Source organism: Falco cherrug, chromosome 1, assembly GCF_023634085.1.
Source record: "Falco cherrug isolate bFalChe1 chromosome 1, bFalChe1.pri, whole genome shotgun sequence".
NCBI classification, from domain to species: domain Eukaryota; kingdom Metazoa; phylum Chordata; class Aves; order Falconiformes; family Falconidae; genus Falco; species Falco cherrug.
The window spans coordinates 19,060,860-19,081,980 of NC_073697.1; the positions used below are offsets into that span (position 1 = coordinate 19,060,860).

Here is a 21,121-nt window from a genome sequence, read left to right on the forward strand (position 1 = left end):
ACAGCTTACCTGAAAACTCGAGAGATGCAGTGCAACAAATAGACATATTTATTCTTTTTTCTTCTTTTTTTTTTTTAAATAACAGTGGCAGGATAATTGCAAATTCCTTTTTTCGTGAAGTATGTGCTTTTGCTTTGTGATTTTGCATCCAGGGTGATCTACAGCTACAGTTTCTCCCCCCGCCCCCCCCCCCCCCCCCCCTTGGGTTCTTCCTAGGGTAAACAGACTAAGTATTTAGAGCTACTTCAAACTTCTTAGATGTGTAACACAGTGAACTACTTCACAGTCATAAACATAATCCATAAAGCAAACACATAGGGATACTGTTTTGTTCACAGCTGTAGTAGAGAAGAAGCCTCATCTTTTTTTTCTTTTTGGCATCTTTCTCTTTCAGTCAAAGTGGGTTGTGTTCTTCACTGTTATCCTTTCAAGAAAAGCAATTATAAAAATGACTTAATAAAAACATACTTTTGTACTTCAACGCAGTTTGTACACCAATTTCTCCAAGACTATTCTAGAAAAGTCAGCATATTCAACCTAATATAAGAAGGTCAAGTATGGAAAATTAGAGTAACAAAATTGTATAGTAAAAATAAGAATATCTGTAGTATGTAGTAGTTAGTTGTAAACAACTGAAACAAAGGAAAAACCTCCCACGAAGCTGTAAAATAGTCCAAGCTATACAGCTACTATATTTTTGTAGAAGGTGTTTTCTACCACAGCCTTGATTTTTATTACTTTTTATTTTTAAAATAACTTAGAATAATAATGAGTTTGCCTACCAGCAGCCAACTCAAAAACATAATGGAAAAAGAAAAAAAAAAACCCGCAGCCACCATTACAGTGGCGGGGAGAAACTCTTCCCAGCAGCCAATTTGTTGTTTTCAGTCCTTTCCCTTCTTAGCAATCCTGATCAGGCAAAGTTCCTGGCTATCTTCAGCTTATTAGAAATGGCAGTTCTTCAGCGTAGACTTGGGTTTCACTGAAAGGAATGGTTGATTTTTTCCCCTCCATAATCTACTACCAACTCTACAGTGTCTTTGTAGCAGCAAGCTGCAGCAAAAGGACAAGGAAAAATATTCCATCCAGGTGTGAAATGATTCATAGGTGGCATAGAGCTCTTCAAAGGATTCTGTCAGTGCTGTCCTCAATCAATACTTAAGCCTGAATCACAGCCAAGTGGGCTGTGATTTTATCTCATCTGTCAGATGTGAGAAGCTGCCTGTTTGTTCTTGAGTTAACTTGTTTCATCGTTGCTGACACAATATCCCAACTGACTGCACATTTTTCATCACTTTGAATGCCACTCAGTGTACAGAAAAACAAACCAAGCCATGCCCCCTGGTAAGCCACATAACAGCAACAGCAGAAACAGCAGCCATCTTGTGCACTAGACTCTGCCCAGAAGTGCTGACCTGAAAGGAAGAGGGAAATTGTAAATAAGTAAAGACAGTCATTAGAATGATGTAAATCTTCTCAGACAGCTTCAGAGGGCCTCAGATAAGGATTCTGTGAAACCGAGGTTTGTGTTATCACAGATTTTCAAGCTCAGAGTCTTTGACCGTCTATCTTGCGACTCTCTGTAATGCAGAGTATCTGTGCACGGATGTGAGTAACTCTCCCTTTCTGTCCTCTCCCCAAAATAACCGGGATTAATCAGATGGAACTGTTACATCTCCTTGTGGTATGCCAGGAAAAAACAACATGGACTGAGAAGAATCCTTAGGGCTATGGTGTAGGGTTGTCTCTGGTGCTGCAGAGTGGATCAGAAGAGTTGGGATTTCATATCCATGGGATCCTCTAAGTGTTAATGTGCCACTGCCTGCAACAGTGACAAGAACACCTGGCTAATGGTGAGTTCCTTGGGATATCGGTTGTTTTAATACTAAAGTGAAGGTATGGCTTAGGGGTGAAAACAGAGACTACTCATGTACCTGCTTAGTTCTGTGTCTCCATCTATGTACCCGATTAGTTTTGTCTGCTGCCATGAATTCAGCTTTTTTTTTTTTTTTTTTAGAAAAAAGTTGATAGGCAAAGCACAAGCTAAAACACTCCCATAATGGTTCATGTATCCTTCCACAATTAGTAAAATGAAAGAGGTGATGAGGCTGTTCAACCAGCAGCAGAAGAAAAGCCAAAACCAGGATTTTGTCTGATTTTTTTTTCCTAGCCTGAACTCTACATTGTTACCTGGTTTCCTCAATGCATTTGCCCCAGAGTGATCTTTGGGCAAACCTCATCCCTGTCTGAAAGGCTGGGTGCATAAAGGGATGCAATAGCTGCAGAAATGTCTGCTCGGAAACCAGAGTGCTCTGTATAGTACTGATAAGGAAGTAGAGATTTCTTTGAAGTTTAGAAAGTATTTTTTCCTACACTGACAAACACAAGAAATCAAGATACAAAATTACTTATTCTAATTCCCATCCCCTAAGGGAGAAAAGGCTTGAAAGGGTTTAAGATAAAGACTGTTCTTTTTTCCAAGAGTCCCATATTGGAGGGGGGATTTACACTGATGCTGTGCCCCATCTGTTGAAACATGTAGTGTGCCATTTGGTTTTAACTGTTTAATGCTTGCTCTGTATCCCATTCTCTTTACTTATTGATGCGGGTAACCTTTGACACAAACCTTAGTGTCTTCCATCTGTCCTTTTCAACGTGATTCTCAGGACTTTCGCTCTCATAGGAAGCCAAGTAAAGTGCTGCAATCAGAAGCAAATACAATATGTTAGGCCTACTGGCATTTTAAGATTTGTTCTCCCTGGAGAGTGGACTGAAGTTAAATGAAGCAGGCTTGTATTATCTATCTCTCAGATTAGGGCTCCAGAATCCCATTAGGAAGTATAGCATTGCTTATAATAACCTCCAGACAAGGCTAACAAACAGCGCATGAGTACAAAGACTACCCTGAGGGGGAAAAAAAACAACTAGCGAAAATGCAAAAGCACAAGGGTGAAAGTAAACACTCAAAAGAAAAAACTGAGCCCAGGGACATGGTGCTTTATAAGCAGCCAGCAAAACCCCCACTTTCTTTCTCAAGCAGCACCCTTTAGTGTAAAGCACCCGGAAAGTCCATATAAACACACTTCAGATGATATTTTGTAGGGACCACATATCCAATCAATATTTTCATTCCATTTCAGAGAAAACGATAATGTCAATTCTTACAGACCAAGTGCACATAAAAAGAAAAATTATACTTTCTCTCTCACTTGTAAGGGAAAAGCATTTTTTACTTGCCCAACAGAGATGCCTCAGGACAAAGTCTTTCTTTACTGTAAGGAAGCAACAACTTAACATGGAGAGAAACTAAGCAGCAGCCGGTGACACCAGACCTGCAGGAAGCCCATTGCTCCTTACCATCATCACTGAAGACTGGGACAGTGAGCAAGTACTGCAGAATCTTCCGATCCCTTTCAAAAGGACACTCCACTTGCTTCCACGTCATAAATTCACTGACTTGTTTCGCCAATTCCCAAAATTTCTGTCAGAATAGAACAGAAAACAGAAGAGATGCTATATATTGAACAGTACTATTTACCCTGAGAATTTTTTTTTTTTAAATATATATATATCCTGGTTTTAAGTCCAAGGCTTAGATTCTCCCCAGCTTTTAAGCTAGAATTGAATGTGATCTGACTCACAACTCGGCTTCTAACTTCTACATTTCTGTTTCAAACTGGGGTGACTCCCCACCCCTCCACCCTGGTAAAATTATTGTTATTTATGAATATAAATAGTACATCATGATCTGCACTCAGTTGCTTTTCAAGGAGCTGATACCACTCCTTATGCCCAGCTTTTCACTTCGATTATGCTCATTCATTTTTGTTTTGCAGTGAAATACTTAGGAATTTTCACATCAAAAGTGTCTAGATGCTAAATACTGAAATTTTGAAATCCAGATATTCCATTTTAGTTAGTTAATCTGAAATGCTCCATTTTCTTGCTGGAAATTCATGCCAAAAAAACACATTCCCCATGCAGGATGTTGATGTCATTAATTGATAAACTCTTTCAACTGAAGTTTAACATGCCTCAAATGCACATGGATTCCTGGAGTAAAAGGTTGTTCCAGATCATCACATAGTCTAGAGCTTTAGAAACAGGCTAATTCAGGCCAATATCTACAAATGAAACGTACTGTAATTTTGTGCGAGTGACCTAGGCTTCTTGAAAGCTGAAAGCACCAGAAAACAAATTATTGGGTAATCCACACTGTCAGATAACAAGCGTGAAATTGGAGGCAGAAGAACAATGAAAGACAAGGGGCTCCTTCACTGCTGCTCTATCACATGTCTCTTCAGAGATAATCTGTACTTACATGTACAAAAATACTGCATCTATATCTTGACAAAGGATGAACTTTTACATATGGAATTCAAAAACAAGCTCTATAATAGTAATTTGAATGATTTTGTCATTCAGTATAATAAACCTGTGCGTTGAAATATTCAGATGGATTTGAGCACTGAGAAAAAGTTGTTACTTCTTTCCCCACTACAAAATTGTGAATATCAAAAGGGTTTCTATAAACACTCCATCTTCAATAAAACTGCTTTTTCCTGACTACCTCCCAGCTCCTGTGAGAAGTGACAGACACACTCAAATTCCAGTCTAATTTTGCTCTTCCAGAATCCAGCGGAAGCTGAACCATCATCTGCTTCAGTTTTCTGTTAAAGGAGCTGACCCTGTATCAATACCCCATTCAGTGCTCTACTTACTTCAAAATTGACATGACCATTTGGAAGACGATTGGCACAACCTTCATTGAGGAAGTAAATATCTTTGATCAAGAGGCTGAAGAAAGGTATTACGATCTAAGGAAAGAACAACATTATTCTCAGTCTGGTGCTGAAATCAAAACATAATGCTCTACAAGACAAGTGGTACAAAAGGTAAGCAAAATACCAAGGACTAAGATCTGTTCATGACACAAAAATTCTGCATTCACTATGTTTTGAAACATGTGATGTTTCTCTATAAAGGAAGTCCTCCCTTGGATGGTAAGCTAATCCTTATGGTTTTATTTCCAGCTTTGTGCCAACCTGCTTCCATTACCTTGAACCCTTCTTGGCACGTAGCTCCCTCAAGGTCACAATTAAAGTACCTGTTGGTACTCCACTGCTTGTCAACTGTGGCTATGAGGCGTGTTTAGAACAACAATATGCCTAATTAATTTAATTTCTGTATCATGTCCCTCTTGTTTTCACTTTCTCATTCTTCCTTGCAGATTCCACAACATAAGAGCTCAGAGATGCCTACTTCTTACATGTAATTCCTGCAGGGTATCTCTTAGTGCAGCTTTTCCTCTTGACAGGAACTTGCTTGATGAGGGGAGATGCATGTTAAAGCACAGCACGGAAAATATGGGGCTAGCAGCACAAATGGCTTTCAAACTACTATTCCCCAAACTCATGCAAGAAATTGAACCTTGGCACTCACTGGCTCAAAATGAAGAATTTCCTGCCAACTGAACAAATCAAAGTATTTTTCTTTGGAGAATGTTGGAGCATTCTCACATTCTTAAAATGTCTGTATTTTAATCTGCATCCTATAAAAATTTTCACAGCTGCACATCCTTGTTGCAGCTGGGGCTAAAACAAATATCACTTATCGCTGTTTCCATGGAAGACTTTACTGCACCATTTCAATATCTGTAAGTTCTTTCTCTCAAATCTTAAAACTCACTTTTCTCTGAGAAGAAGCAAGCATCTTACATTTAAGCTTCTGGTGCTTTGAATGGTACATAAACAGATCCTTAGGACTCAGAAAAATAATCCTCATTTTTATTTACATGTATATAAAAACAATATAGACCAGTAGACTGCACATGGATCTGCTTCATCATTCCTGGTAGTTTATTCTATGAGCACAAAGATCAGGTTTATTAAACATAGTATGAAATTCTAATATTAAAAGCAGTTGATGAGCAACTGCTTCTAAGCAGGAACACTACAAATAGCTAGGAAGCTATTTGGCTTCTTTCCACAAGAATTACAACTGAGATTCTACATTAATGTGTGACCAAATCCAGTTTATTTCTCAAAGGCTTATTTATTTTAAAGAGTAAAGAAAGATGTCACCTCTACTAAGGCATAGCTCACAGCCAGTCTTGAAACTGGAAGGGGGATTTTAATGTACACAAACACCTGATTCATCTCACTATTTCCACTAAAAAAATGCATAGTATATTTAAAGCTTATCTAAAACTGTACACAGGAAGGGGAATCAACAGAATTTAGACAGAAGCTCTGTCTAGATTTGAGTTTTAGAATACCTTTTCTGAGTAAATTTTAAAGCTTTTCCACCCTCAACCACAAACCACTTAAAACTGAGCACAAGTAGCAGCTAGAAGGACAAATTAGTAGCAACCTCATTTCAGTCCTTAGCCTTTCTATCTGTATTACTGGTTTGTCAGATAAAGCTCTTTGTCAAAAAAGAAATGAGCTGAGGCAATGTACTTATTTTATTTAATTAATCAAAGCAATCACCTAATGTTTGCAGCTTTCAGTCAGCTCCAAGCTGAACTGGCAGACCTAAGATGGTAATTTCCATTGAGCCACCTGGTTTCCTCAAATATTCCATTTACTTTCTCTGTAGCTTACAGGTAGTATTTAGACATTCCTAGTAAAAAGGGATTAAGTTTTGAAGCTTTTTATTCTTTTTGAAAGCCCACCAGGGGTAGAGTTGATGAGATTCAGAATCCCAAGACAAAAGCTTACCATGCAACTTAAGAAGCACACTTCATTTTTGCCTGCTGCCAAGTCATTTGTAAACGTACCTTCTCTCTGTTGCTATGAGCTGTCAAGGACCTTTGAGCGGCTCCACGCAGAGCAGTTCGGTAATTATAAAAATTGCTAGAAGGGTCCATCTGATGCTACGAGGCATGAAAAAATGTAAATAATGAGCTAGTGTCATCACCGCACACAATTCTTTTTCACTTCAGCAACTATTTTAAAACGCAAGAGGTCTGCTGAACAGCACCACAAATACAGCCTTTTAGAGGACTGCAGTATCCCTTTATCTGTTCGTTCAATCAGAAGAGAACTTTGTTTTAAAAAACGTTCACTCAGCACAGCAAAGGATCCAATACAAGTGAAGGGGCAGGAAAGCAATGGCAGGCTTCATGGACCTCCTTTCTCTCTCTGCAAAGGAGGTAGCTCAGCTTTAATTCAAAAACCAAAATCATGAAGCTAAGGTAACAGTGGTCTTGGCTCTTCCTAGTATGCAGGTTTCTCAGAGCCGATTCATTTGCAATGGCAAAGTAAGATCAGACACCTAAAGCTGTTAATGCCCCCACCTCATTGCTCCAAGACTGACTGCTGCACCTCAAGGACTAGGATGACTGCATGGCTCACAAAGCACATCCTTAACCAGCAAAGTCCAGCCTGCACGATAAGGTCAAATGAAATAGGGCTGTAATTTTAAGAGCAACTTCCTGAGCTGTGCAGGCACTCTTAACACAAGGAAAGCTATTTCCCACCCAAGGGTAGGTGAAGGAAGTGTGAGGCGGCTACAGCCATCCAGTTTTCATCTGTTGTCATAACACAAGTCAACTGTCCTGATGATATTAATAAACATTTCATGCTTGCGTCAAATACAAAACATTACATTTTCTTTATCTTACTAATAAAGAAGCTGAATTAACCAATTTCCATTTACAGCAGGATAATAACTTGTTGGTAAATAATCTGTTGGGTAAATCACAAACTCATACACTGCTGCACCTACATGATCTTTGACAAAGGTCTCTGCTACCTGAAGGTAAGTGGCAATCAATTAGTTCAAGACAAATTTCTCTGAAAGGGCAAGGCAGCCACCTTACAGCTCAACTTGATTTTCAAAAGGCAGAACTCCATTAGGTCAATCCACACCATCCCTCTCAAATACATCTCCCTTTCAAAAGGTTACCTACATTTTTTAAAAAAAATAATTCTTAGGAGGTGGGTTTGGGAATTCAAAAAACCTGACACTACTTCAATTTCCTCCTTCCAAATCTAAAAAGCACAAGTCAGCTGAACAATTTTTATTACATTATCTAGAATTTCGATCAAGAGCACAAACATACTAAATTAAACATATCATAATGAAGCCAAACTCGCATGTTAGAGCAGTGAAAAGTAAAATGCTATTAATAGCCCCATGTCCAAATATTGGCCAAACTTACCTCAAGAATATCAAATTTGGCTGTCTTCACTTTTGCCCAAGTTTTCTTTAACCGAGACACAGGACTCATGTTCATGCCCGCTTGATAAAAGACAGAGAAATTGTTGGAGTATTTAAAAAAAATATATATTTCAAGTAGCTAAGGCTAGTAAGTGTTTCTAAAGCAAAGGAGCTATTAATAATAACAAGTATTTTCCACAGAGCTACTCAGAAATCAGACTCATCATTTTCTTGAAATTCCAATGTTAAAAACAACTTTGGAAACAAAATCAACATCTCTTACAGAATGGAAGCTCTAAAAAATGATATGACATTATTTAACGTGGTTTTAACAAAATATGAATATACAACAGAAAAGTGCAAATGAGTTTTCTCAACACTGTCTCTTACATATTTCATTGTAAATTACACATATTTATGAAGTTTTCACATTTCAAATTTAAAAAAAATATTCCCAATATTTTCCTATCAGATCTAAAATTGATGTGGAATTTTTACACCACTAGGACACTCATGCTGCAACAGAAACAACGGTAGACATCAATCTTCCATATTACATGAAGATTTTTTGTTCCAATCAAGCACTAAAGTTGGTTTCAAGAAGTGGGGATTCAGAACTTTGAACAGCTGCAATAAAAACTTTTTCTGTAATTTACACTACAGCAGTAAATCATTCCTTACACACATGACGCTACAATAACACTGAACAATTGTCCACCACTTCTCCTCCTAACTTCACACTGCTGAGCATGCTAAGCAGGAGACTTTTGTATAAAGCACTGTGCTTCCTTTATCCAGATTCAAACAGGGACAAAACATCTCGGGACACATACTTACAAATGATAGCCATTAAGGAGTTAAAGTTGCCAATGTTAAAACATTCCCGTGCCACATCAGTGAAATATTCTATCACCCTTGCTCTGTGCTTCTTCTTCACAGGCTGCAAGAGATGCCATCAGAGTGTTACGCTCGGCAGGAAGAACAGCACTCTGACCCACCCCCAAAAGAAACACCACCCTGGTTAAAAGTCCTTTCCACATGTACCACAACTGCATACTAGGCTTTACATGTACAGGAAGCCACACTATTGTGTTCAAAAGCCCTCAGGACAGCAAAGACAACCCAGATACCAGGCAGGTAGGGAGCAAGGACAACAAGTAAAGAGGCTCTGCCAAGAAGAGCACGAAGAACAGCAGCACAGAGGAGAGAAAAGATACCTCCATTCGTAAGGGGCATTCACAGGAAAGGACAGGCAGATGCACTTCTGTGCCAAGAAGGGCTAACCCAGCATAACATCACCACTGTGTCACATGAACAAGGCTGAGGCACAAGCATGATGCTGAAAATATGGAACTTATTTCTTCTTCAGCTCTGCACTGACTTCATCTGCATGTGAATAAGTACAGAGCTGAGAGAATGAAAAATCAAAGGGCGCACTGAAGGGGCAACAAACCTGAAAAGGCTTCACAGTTTTAGACAACTAGATTAAATAAAACCTTTTAGCAGAAAAAGCCCCAGCTCACCATACAGATTTCTGTTGCAACCAAGTAACTGAGCCTGTTAAACCATTCCACATAGGCTTCCAGATTCCGGGTCTTCTTTCGATTTCCGTAGCAGCCCTGCAGACAGAAGAATAGCAGATTTTAGTGTAATCTTAATCTTTTCCCTGAGAGAGACCTTTTGGCTTTCCATCTTGCCACCCCCAAAAACTATCAAGTAACCAGGAATAACTCAATTACCTGAAGTCATGTAAAGCTTAAAAGGAAAGTAGCAGTGATAATATTGAGCACGAGTAAGTTCTTCCTGAGCTGTTGCCTCAGTAAAGCACTCAGGCAGGCATGCTGGAATCCCACCTGCTGTAAGTCCTACAGGGATGCTTTAAGGACTTAACATAAACTTATGCAAACAATCAAAGCTAAGTATCTGCTTAAAGCTTCCTTGAATATGAGCACTGTTTCAGTCCTTGCTCCTGTCCCACTGATACAGCAGAGACAACACTACAACCTCTGCAAGAGCAGATGGGAAATAGAGGCCAGATCATTTCACTCGGCACATTATGTTCAGTTGTTGATGCCAAATTAACATCCTGCATCCTAACTGGGAGATCGGATCTACCATTTTGATTGGATTCTCCCTTTCCTAACCAGCGTTGTTTGTTCAGTAGTGTCTTGGAATGACTCTCACACATCTCAGGGTTGTCTAAAAAGGGGTAGGCAGCAGTTTTAGTGATCTCTACCTACAAAATAATTTTCAGAGACTGTCTGACTGAACATCAGATTGTAAACTTGAGTCATTCTATTCTGTTTGTCAGTTTTAGGAAGGACAGTAATTCAAGTTTTAACTGCCTGACTTTAGTACAGTTTATTTACAGAGTAAAGACGACATAAGTCATCCTGAAAGCAGCACTCAAGGAGATGACAACTCTAGAAGTTAGTTAAAAATACTGTGTCTTTGCCCTTCATCTCACATGAATCTAGAGCTCACTGCCCCCTTTTTGTGATGCGTGCTCTACCTGCAAATTGCCCCACTTGCCAGTTTGCTGCAAAGAGTTCAGTTTACTAAAAGAAAGAATGGATGTTGAAAATGAGTAACGTAAAAGCCAAAGTTAAATTCAGCTTCTTCCAGCTGCAGACCACATAGGTGGCCTGGAGAAAACATTCACAGGATTAAGTTCTCCGTTAGCTTTATTTAAATCAATTTGTTGGCTGAGCTCCAGGAATTGTCCTCCAGAAAGAGAAAGTATCAGCAAATTTTTAAAGAGGAATACTAAAGCATTTTCACTATAAAGCTTGTTTCTGCTGGTCCTCATTTATTACTGGACCTCACTTCCAGCTCATGGGGCACTTGAGCTCCAGGATGGTAAATGCTGCATTTCAGATCTGCTCCAGATCTGCTCCAATTACCTTGTCATTATCCAGACGATCCTTTTGCACAAATGCCTGGACAAATTCTTCTGGTCCAATATAGTTGAGTCTCTCCTAAATAAAGCACACAATCAGCCAAGTCATATCCTATGTTAACATGCATTTCAAAAAGAGGGGAAGGATGGAATCATGTCCAAAGTATAACAACTCACAAGCTCTATGTGTGTCAGCTGCTGAGCTAACACATAGGGATCATTGCAGACTGTGATGATGTCCCTCTGGATGGACTGGGGCTTGGTCTTCAGAACCGTGAGGCGATCTGTAGTTGTGGCATTAATTTTTGCAAGTACTTCCTCATACTGGCTAACAGTGGCGAGCTTCCGAATCAGGTTCTGGAGGAGCTGCTGTATGTTCTTCCGATACATCTGTCATGACATGAAACAATTGGGAGACATTTTCAAAACGTAAGAAGACAGTATTAAAAGTCTGCATGACACCAAACCAGTTTGATGCTGATATATGTATGTGTGGTCAACTTGAAGATATGCTCTACTGTGTGAGTTTCCAATATTGGGATTTCATCAGACCAAAGGGAATCCAGCTGAGGATTTAAACACTGACTGTCTCAGAGATTCAGTAGTGACCCAGTTAGCTCAAGGAACAGCAGAAAAGACATGCGCTATGTAGTGCATGAAAAGTAAAGTACCACCAATCACTGGACAAAATACAAGAAATGAAAATACACTATTTTCTCCTGACTAAGACCACAGAAAAACCACTATATGCTCATTCAATGATGAAAAAAAGGCCTGCTTCCCTCTGGAGTAAATCAAGAACAATTTCACTGAAGTCAGAGTTAAAACTTCCAGTAAATCTGAGAAAAAGGAGAAGATAATAAAACTATCTTGCTTTTCTTTCCACGCGGCAGTTTAAGTTAAAAGGAGTGACAAATTTAAGTAGGAGCAGGACTCAAGTCTTAAGTAGACAGATCTGTGTAACTGACCCCAACGTGGTTACTCTTCCAAATTCTAGATACCATCGTAAAGCCATTAAAGCAAACCCAAATGGCTGAAAAAAGGAGCATCCAAAACCTACCAGCAGCACAGCATAGTGGGATCAGTCCAAGGCAGGAATGTTGCCTGTATTCTAATGAATTCGTCATTCCCTCCAAAGCTGCCATTTATATGGATTTCCAAATTTACTCAAATACAACAGCACTATCTTGACTCAGACTAATTTTTGAAGTCAGTTGTGTTCAACCAAGGCTGAATTTGTTGTTACTTGGTAAAGAATTATTTTCTGTTTACATGTATTTTGATTTTCTAGACAAATACACAGAGCATAATATTTCACCAGGGTGGGTGGGGAGAGACTAGGAGGATCTCAAGCTTTTAAAGAAAAGGAACTACATTTTCCTCAGGAAGGCACAGAAGTATTACTTCAGGTGCTGCCCTTCCATAAACAGGTGTTGGGTGACGCACACCCTGACTTGCTTACTGACCCATTCCCTCCAAATTCTTTGAAATTCCTTGTAAAAGAACTTTACAAAGTGTTTTGTTGCCCAGCTGGTACATCTAAAGTTTTCAGGATGAATTCTGGCTGCTGATGGAATTCACGTAATAGTGGGGATGGAAATCATGCCAGTGGGTTAAGGTTCAAAGCAAAAAAATAAACTTTGCCTGAATTTATGGTTCATGTCGACCCAGAACTGACAGCAAGATCAGGGAGAAAATGGGTGAAGATAAAAAGTTGAACCACCTAATTCTGGTCAATCTGCTTCTGTAGCTGGAAAACCCCAGAGAAAAGGCAAACTGGCACAGATACCCTCCAAACCAGAACAAGAAATCAGGAATTAGCCCACAGTCAGTCTCACTATATGATATCATGGTGGAGGAAAATAAAAATAATAATAAAAAAATTTTTAAAAAAAGGTCAGTGCAACGCTGGGCTGCACATCAAAGGGCATCAGGATACAGCACGTGGTTTTGGTCTGACTGCATACACTCATCAAGTGTTTCATAGAAAAAGCCATTGATAAATGTTTATATGGAACTAATCAGGAGATGAGAGGCAATGGCTAATGGGAATGTTTCCAAAGATATAACTTGAAACAAAGGTCAGTTAAGTGGTAAAAGGCATCAGAACAACTGAGAAATATCTCATGTGTGTGATGCCCTATCAGGATATAGAGAGGGAAAACATGGAAGGAATAGAATTAAAATGAGGGAGAAGGGTGGGTGGGTGTGGAAATAAGCCCACCAAGGTTTTTCCAAAGACATTTTTTTGATGGAGCAATATGTTAGTGTAGTGAATGATTTTAGATGGACTCTTGCTGATAGCTCTTAATAGTACTGGAGCACAATAATTTGGGAAGTGGAATAAGAAGCTACAAGTAGAAGAACTGTAGTGAACAGGAACAGGAAATACTGCTTCTTTTGTATCCTTCAAGGCAATGACTCACAAATCTAAGCAAGGTCTATAGAAAAGCAAGGTCAAGGAAGTTGCCATTTTACTGTTACAAGCAGTTCACAATAACACAAGTCAATTTACTGCAATGCTTGCTTTCCCTTTGCCTTTCTAAAGGAAATCTCAAAGTAAAAAAAAAAAGCTCAAAGCTAGAGCTAGAAAACTTCTACAGTTGCTGCCAGAGTAGGATTGCTTCCTAGTGCTCATTTTCTAGCAGTTTGTACATCTGCTTTTCCCTTCAATAGATGATTTCACTGTTTAAACTGTCTGTATTGCCAGAAACTTCATTGTAGACAACTCTTCCCTGTTGCCATTTCACTCTTGCATCCACCAACTCAACTTCCTCCAGGATAAACAGTGTTCGCTCTCTTTTTGTGCCAATGTTTTTTTTTTCAAGTGGATGTGAGTCCTCAATCTTATTCCTTTTCCTTGAACTGAACTTCAGTTCCCTGTCTTCCTATTAAGAATACCCAGGAACAAAGCAACAGGGCAAGGTGCCTCCTGGCGTCTCCACAGTGAAGGTAAACCCACTGCCTCTCCAGACTCCAAAGTGCCCTCTAACTATCTTGGAGCAACTCTAAGCTTGCCCATCGAATTTGGTATCTTTTTCGTTTGCATTTCGCACTGCATCTCACTCTCTCGTCCCATCTTCTTTTGTCCCTCTCCTCTGTTATATCATCAAAATGTATTTCAGCTTCCCAATTTAGTTTAGATTGGTTCTCTTCCAGCATTGTTTACAGGCACTCAAGATCTTTCCAGGCCTTTGGCAGTGCTTGCAACTCCTTCTGGTAAAGCTTACCTACATGCTTCTTAACATGCCATTTGCTGCCTCGTCCATATCATTATTCAAAAGCTTACATAAGGAACGCCAGCCCCTGAGGAACATCAGAAACACGATGCCATTTAGCAATTGCTCTTTGCATTTACAGTTCTTCCAAATGCCAGCTGTTCCAGTGCCTTTTGTAATCTTAGTATTAGGCCAGCTACATATGATCTGTTTACTGAAACCTTGCTAATTGCCTTTCCTCTAAGTGAATATAAGTGTTGGCATTTGGCTGAGTTTATTTCAGTACTCATAAGACAGGCATCAGTTAAGCATCAAAATATTTCATAATACCTCTGTGAAACTTTACTTCCACCTGAGAACCAGGATTTAGAAAAAGGTCAAGTGATTTCCTTGTGTGCTCTATCCAGAGGAAGAAATATGACAGACTTCCTCTGAGTCTGTATGTGATGCTTTAAGCTCAAAACAATTCTTCCTGGTCCAATCTTCTTTCATAAACTTTTACCCAAACCTGCTATAACTCTTCCATTGACCTACAGGTCAGAGGCCCAATTCCAACACACCTTAGTCACACAAATGAAAAAAATTATCAACATTAGTAGGGTTTTCTCAGATATGCAAAGTTTCCCAGCATCTTATCCAGCTTCTTCCAAGCAGAATCACTACAATGGAAAATACCAACATCCACCAGGTTGCATCTGTCTGCACAATATGCAATTATATTAGGTGTTTAGGGATGGAGTGAACCTTGTTTATGCTTTGAAAAGGATGTGCTTATGCTGTGTGGTTTCTTCATAGGCCTAGGTACCAGAGAGAACTTTTTGCCTACCAGCACCTTCATAATAAGTTAGCTTAGCCATCCAGAGCCTTACTATGTTGTTAAAAACAAACCTGCAATATCAAAACATTAAAGGAATGCCTTTGTATCCAATAGCTTTGTGCACTGACAACTTACCTCATCACCACTAGCTATTCTTTGTGCCAACTCCTTTAAATTCCTCATCATTCTTTCATCTCGGAAATCATAAGGAAATGTCTCTGTCCATTCAGTCAACAACTGTAGGATTTTGGGTGCAATTTTTCGTATGCGGTTCTATTTGAAAATGGTAAGGAGGAAGGTTACATGTAACAGCAATACAACACATACCTAATACAAAGGAAACAGAATTCCCTTCTGAAGGATACTGTGGAGCATAAGGCTGTGAAGGTCAATATATTTTTAAGCTTAATTTAATTCAGCACTGGATTACAAGCCAGAGCCAATACCCATTGAAGCCAATGAAGAGACTCTCATTGGCTTAGCAGACCTGGAAATTAGGCCCCAGGCAGGTGGAAATATTTAGAATGATTCTCCTCACTATCTGGAGTGTCTCAGTGCAAGACATTTATCAGTATCTCCATAACTTATGGCTAACTATCAACAATGAAAGTGATAAGCTCCCGCTCTGCCAAGCCTTATGCACGCACTATACCTTACAGTGAGAAAGCAGTGCAATTATTCCAATATCTTAATTTAATTCATTCCATTTTCTACTGGAGTGGAGGTTCTATCCAAATATCCACATCCTACCCCCTCTCAACTCTAGACATGGCACACAAAGAAGCATGCATTCCCATGCAAAGGGGCCAGCAATCTAAGCCACTCCACAGACTATAGCAAGACTGTAGTTTAAGCATACGAGACAGGTCAGTGTAATTCCCATTGATGTGCTTAATTAATCATTAAGTCTTTACAGTGTTTTGGCATTATTATGGCAAGATGCTGGGAACTCTGAAACAAAAGCAACCACTGCAGGGCCAGTGCAGGATACGCCATTAAGAGCAAGCACTTTTATTTCTGGCCCATGTATTGGTAAAACAAACTGCAGAAGCAGCAACACTCTTCACAGAGGACAGGCTAAGCACTGTAGAAATTTCTCATGAATGCCAGTGAACAAAGGGTCAAATTCTAGTTGCTTGTATCAGACTTTCAATCTGTTTATTCCTACTCAAGAGTATCCTCAATAGGATTATTTTGCTGAGGGCAGGGTAGAGATATTTGACTGGCACTAAGAGGAGTTCCCCGAGAGTGAGGGTCTTACCTTGTCCAGGCCAGGCTCACTTAGTCTCTGCTGCTCAATGCACAGATGGCAGACCTTGGCCATGAGTTCATACGGATGCATGAACAGGCGTGAACTGAGAAGGAAGGTGAAGATGTATGTCCTCTGCAAACAAGACACAGAAAGGGATAAATTACCATCAGTTTTATATTTTCTCAAAATGCGCTCCTAACAGATTGGTTCCTAATACTTTACTATCTGCAGAAGAAAACTCTGCACATGGCTGTGCCAAGAGCTATTACTACAGCAGTAAGCATTTAATTTAACACTTGTCATTGCTCCAGAATCAGTGTTATAAATTCGTGTTTGAGCCAAGTTATGCAAGATTTAACCAAAGCAAGGCAGGGCTGGGCTGGTTTAGCTCTCCTATTACACACAGCCTTATTATAAGCTTACTCAGAATAAAACTTCAACTCATCTTTTCTTGCTCTACAGTAAACCTTTGCGAGAGCCATTACCAGATTACATAACTCTTTATAGCCAAACAATGGAAGTAAATTAATGCTGCAAGTCCAAGCTACTTAGAATACCAATCGAGAAATCTTGTCTGCTACCACGTTACTGGTGAAAAGGAAGAGTCTTCAGAAAAAGAACAAAATAGTTGCCAGTTGATCAGATTGTTGAGCTGACTTGATTTCACCACATATGCCATCTTTAGTAACTCATTCTGAGGTTACAAGAGGCTCCTGATTTTGCTTTAATTTTCCATATATCATGATTTGAACTCATTGTGAGATGGATATTCAGAACATCCACTCCACTCCCCATACTGCCAGTAGTTAAGAATCTACAGCACCCACAAGATTCTACAATGTTCTGGTTCTAGGGACTTGGAATAAATCATCATGTTTGACCAACTGGTATCTAAATTGCTACATGTTTAAATTTTATATTAAGAATTAACGGTAAGCACTAGCTTAAGCACAGTCCTGTGCTGCTATCAACTCTGACCCAAGTTAAAAAAGATCCCATCTTGGAAACATAAATAAATCTATGACAAGCTGAATATAAGTGGAGTTATGTCTTCAGCAGGAGCCTTTCAATGAGCTGAGATGCAGTTTCATCATCCCTCAGTCATCTCCAACTACCCCCCCTAATCTTTTGGTATTATTTGTGTTTTCTAAGAATTATAGGAAATGTCTCAATGCACGGATGCGTCTAGATAGGCCAAAAATTCTCAGATAACAAATGTCCTGTTCTCATGTCCAGTCTGTGCTGATTCTGAACAGTGTGATACTAGTTCAATGCTTCAATTGCTAATTGCAGGATACATGTGGACCTCAGATAAGCAATGGGAAATATACATAAAACCTGTTTGTTTTTAAACTAAATGCATTCATCCTGTCATGCTGGTGGTCTTACCTTTGTCCTCAGCTTACCTGACAGATTTTTAAAGGTCAATGGTACATACAATCCATCAAACAGTAAGCCACACTAGGTACTTACTTCATAAATGAGTCACCAGGGTTGCACACTTTACAACAGGAGTAATCAAGCATTAGACTTCCTAGGTTAGGTCAGTTACTGCATGTGGCACTCACATGAAGCACATGTTTATGCTATCATTCTTGAACCCCCTCCTTAGCAATTTAATGTGACACATTTTGCTTTTGCTGCACATGTGAAAGTTCCCCTTTATGAGATGCATCAGGCCTAGCCACATAGTTAGCTGGGTGTATAGACTTACGTCAGGATAGTAATCTACGTTGGGTACCAAGTGCTGGATCAGAGCTTCCAGAGACCCTGACAGGAGGTTGTTGTCGTGGTAACAGAGCCCTCCACAGTTGTCCTCTTTTGACTGATACAGATTCCTGTTGTAGCCACTGCTGTCAAACATAGCTGCAAAAGGAGGTGTCTGTGGCATCCTTTCCTGAGGAGACACACAAAAGAGATTCAGGATGATTACCAGAAGGTGCAATGTAAGATGATTCCTACACTCCAGAGCTGTCACGGGCTGATGCAGCCCCCATCAGTGCAGAGGGAGAGAGACTGAAGTGAAGCCCTAAAGAGGTTATGTGTGAGGACAGTCTCCTTATGCAACGTGACAGCCATGTAACTGCAATCAAAACCTCCAATTTCCCAACTCCACCCTAGTAAATCAGCACTGAGTTTTTCCAATTAAACTGTGACAAGTGTGACCCAGGCTAAAGCCTGACACTTCAGCACATCTGTCTCCACCTACTCTCTGAGTGGCTCCACAGAAATCTGGAAAAATATGCCTGTGTATAGTTGCTTACCAATGTTGTCCAAGTTTACCAATGATACCAAAGATGTGAGCAGAGCCAGAGATCTGTTAAACCCTCTCTCCAAGTTCTGTGAGAATGTGAAAAATCCAGCCCTGTGTTTTCCAGCTTCAGATTTTAATACTTAAGGAAAAATCAAGCAATTCTTCATCAGTCTGTGTCTCAGTGCTTGTGGAATAACAATATCTTACCAAGGAAAAGATCAGTCAGTGCTGCAAGCTGTTCAGAGTAGTGGGTGGGTGGTGAGGGGAATATGACCACCCAAGAGCTCTTTTGGTGACAGAGTACTGAAAAGACCAAAAGATAAAATCTCTCTGATTACTTGAGAGTTGAGTTATACCCTCCTCCCCCCGCCTCCCTCGCCTTCTAGGAGTAGCAGTTCTTGTCAGTTAAAGGAACCTGGGTTTTATAGCCTTGACTGCAAGCTAAGTTTGTGCCCAATTTTAACAAGCATGTGCTGGTTTTAACTCTACTACAGCAGTTACTGGGCTGTGAGTGCTAATGCACCAGTCACATTTGGGGAGCAGACAGATCAAATGCAAAAAGGTATCACATATTGCTTCCCATCCTCCCGACAACTGGAAGGCAAGGGAGATCAAATTGAGAAGACAATATCCACAGGCTGCCATGCTCGTGTGTTGACAGAGCATGTACGTGTGCCTGAGAAAAGCATTAATGCCTCTGAGCCATCATTGTAAGTGCAGATGCCATTGCTTTTCTCTCCATTGTATCAAATCCTATTTGGGAAAAGGCTCTTTAAAGCCACAGACCTCAGTGAACACCAGTCTTTGAAGGCACCCCATTTTGAGAACAAGTAGTGATGTGACAGCCTGGAGATAAATGGCGTGCGGCCATCTGTGTGCTCCACCACTCAAAACAAAGGACTTTTCAGAGGGAGTGCATTGGAGATGAGAAGCTATTAAGTTATTAGCTAGATTCCTGGGGACCTGAAGCACCACACAGAGAACCACAGACTTGCTGCTGCTGGCAGCAGGTCCGGACAATGGAGGCATTCAAACCAGCACAAAATGGAGGGATTCAGTAAGCAAACAGTAAGACAGAGCCAAAAATGGTTGCAAAGACAGAGAGGGACAGTGAAGAGAGCCTCCCGGTCTACATGACCTGGGCTTATTCCACTTTGTGAGATACCAAAAGAGATCTGCATCAAAATAGGAAAGAGTGAGGAGTCTCCATGTCTGAAAAATTACATTAGTCACTCTATGCAGCTGTTCAGCCAGCGATTCACAGAATCATCATAGAATGCTCTGGGTTGTAAAGAGACCTTAAAGATCATCTAGTTCCAACCCCCTGCCATGGGCAGGGGCACCTTCCACTAGACCAGGTTGCTCAAAGCCCCATCCAGCCTGGCCTTGAACTCTTCCAGGAATGGGGCATCCTCCACAGTTTCCCTGGACAACGTGTGCCAGTGTCTCACCACCCTCACAGTAAAGAATGTCTTCCTAATATCTAACCTAAATCTACCCTCTTTTAGTTTAAAGCCATTATCAGTTTAAAGCCATTACCCCTTGTCCTGTGACTACAAGTCCTTGTAAAAAGTCCCTCTCCAGCTTTCTTGTAGGCCCCCTTTAGGTACTGGCAGGCTGCTATAAGGTCTCCCTGGAACATTCTCTTCTCCAGGCTGAACAGCCCTGACTCTCTCAGCCTGCCTTCATTCAGTTCTATCCAGCCCAATGAACTGGAAGAGAAGAATTAAGTAAATACACATGTCACAGCATAAGAGCACAAAGTGCAGGACTGAACAAAACAAAGTTCTTGTATGAGAGAGTTCAAACCACTGGGCAGGTGAGGTGCAACCCAACCACGATCATGCTCTGCAACAATAAAGCATTCTGATACAGACTCTTGGTTTTTCAGGCTCTTTGCAAGGCTAGCAAAGTTTAAGTAACAAAACACTCCAGGAGCTGACAGGAATCTTCTGCAGCATTTCCTAGGTCTTCACACTCTGTAAAGTTTACCATGTTTTATTCACAAATGGCAGACCTGAACAAATCCAGAATGTTCTGCAGCTCACTGGCGCTGAAAGATGTTCTGTTTGCACCAAAACTCAGGACTCTTTTGAACTACTGTAGCAAAGCAGCAGTAGTGGATAGCATGTAAACACTGCCAACCACCAAACATTTGTAGTCCTGTGGCTCCCAGATAATACTCTGCAGAGAAAGTGAGCAAGGCTAGTTTGCATGAGCTAAACAAGTTGACATCAATATTGGCACTAGAAAAAAACCCAGCGACAGTAGTTGTTTCAACCCAGATCTTGCACTAACCAAAACACCCCAATTCAGGGTGAGGCTGGAATCTGCAGTGGTTTTAGCCAGCCTAGTCCGCAATTAGTTCTGATTTCATATAACCCTCATCACCCAAAGCAGACTCAGGCAGTATCTCATTTCATCAGTGATACAGTGTTTGGGGAAAAACCTCCACTTCCACCATTCCACTAATTTCTAGCACAGTGAGAACTGGAACAGGTGTGAATCACAGAAT

At 40.3% G+C, this 21,121-nt stretch overlaps 1 protein-coding gene across 1 annotated transcript in view; it reads right to left on the minus strand.

Moving 5' to 3' along the window:
• Positions 1 to 724: 724 nt before the first annotated feature.
• Positions 725 to 21,121, minus strand: part of RASGEF1B (RasGEF domain family member 1B) — a 30,399-nt gene continuing 10,002 nt past the window's right edge. Inside the window, exons 2-14 of the mRNA XM_055701334.1 lie at positions 18,067 to 18,249; positions 16,362 to 16,484; positions 15,236 to 15,373; positions 11,243 to 11,455; positions 11,070 to 11,144; positions 9,690 to 9,785; positions 9,004 to 9,106; positions 8,168 to 8,247; positions 6,782 to 6,877; positions 4,722 to 4,817; positions 3,358 to 3,481; positions 2,627 to 2,699; positions 725 to 1,415 (exon numbers count right to left, since the gene is read on the minus strand). Coding sequence (XP_055557309.1) covers positions 1,391 to 1,415; positions 2,627 to 2,699; positions 3,358 to 3,481; positions 4,722 to 4,817; positions 6,782 to 6,877; positions 8,168 to 8,247; positions 9,004 to 9,106; positions 9,690 to 9,785; positions 11,070 to 11,144; positions 11,243 to 11,455; positions 15,236 to 15,373; positions 16,362 to 16,484; positions 18,067 to 18,243 — 1,419 coding nt within the window. The 5' untranslated portion in view covers positions 18,244 to 18,249 and the 3' untranslated portion in view covers positions 725 to 1,390. The remainder of the gene's footprint in view (positions 1,416 to 2,626; positions 2,700 to 3,357; positions 3,482 to 4,721; positions 4,818 to 6,781; positions 6,878 to 8,167; positions 8,248 to 9,003; positions 9,107 to 9,689; positions 9,786 to 11,069; positions 11,145 to 11,242; positions 11,456 to 15,235; positions 15,374 to 16,361; positions 16,485 to 18,066; positions 18,250 to 21,121) is intronic.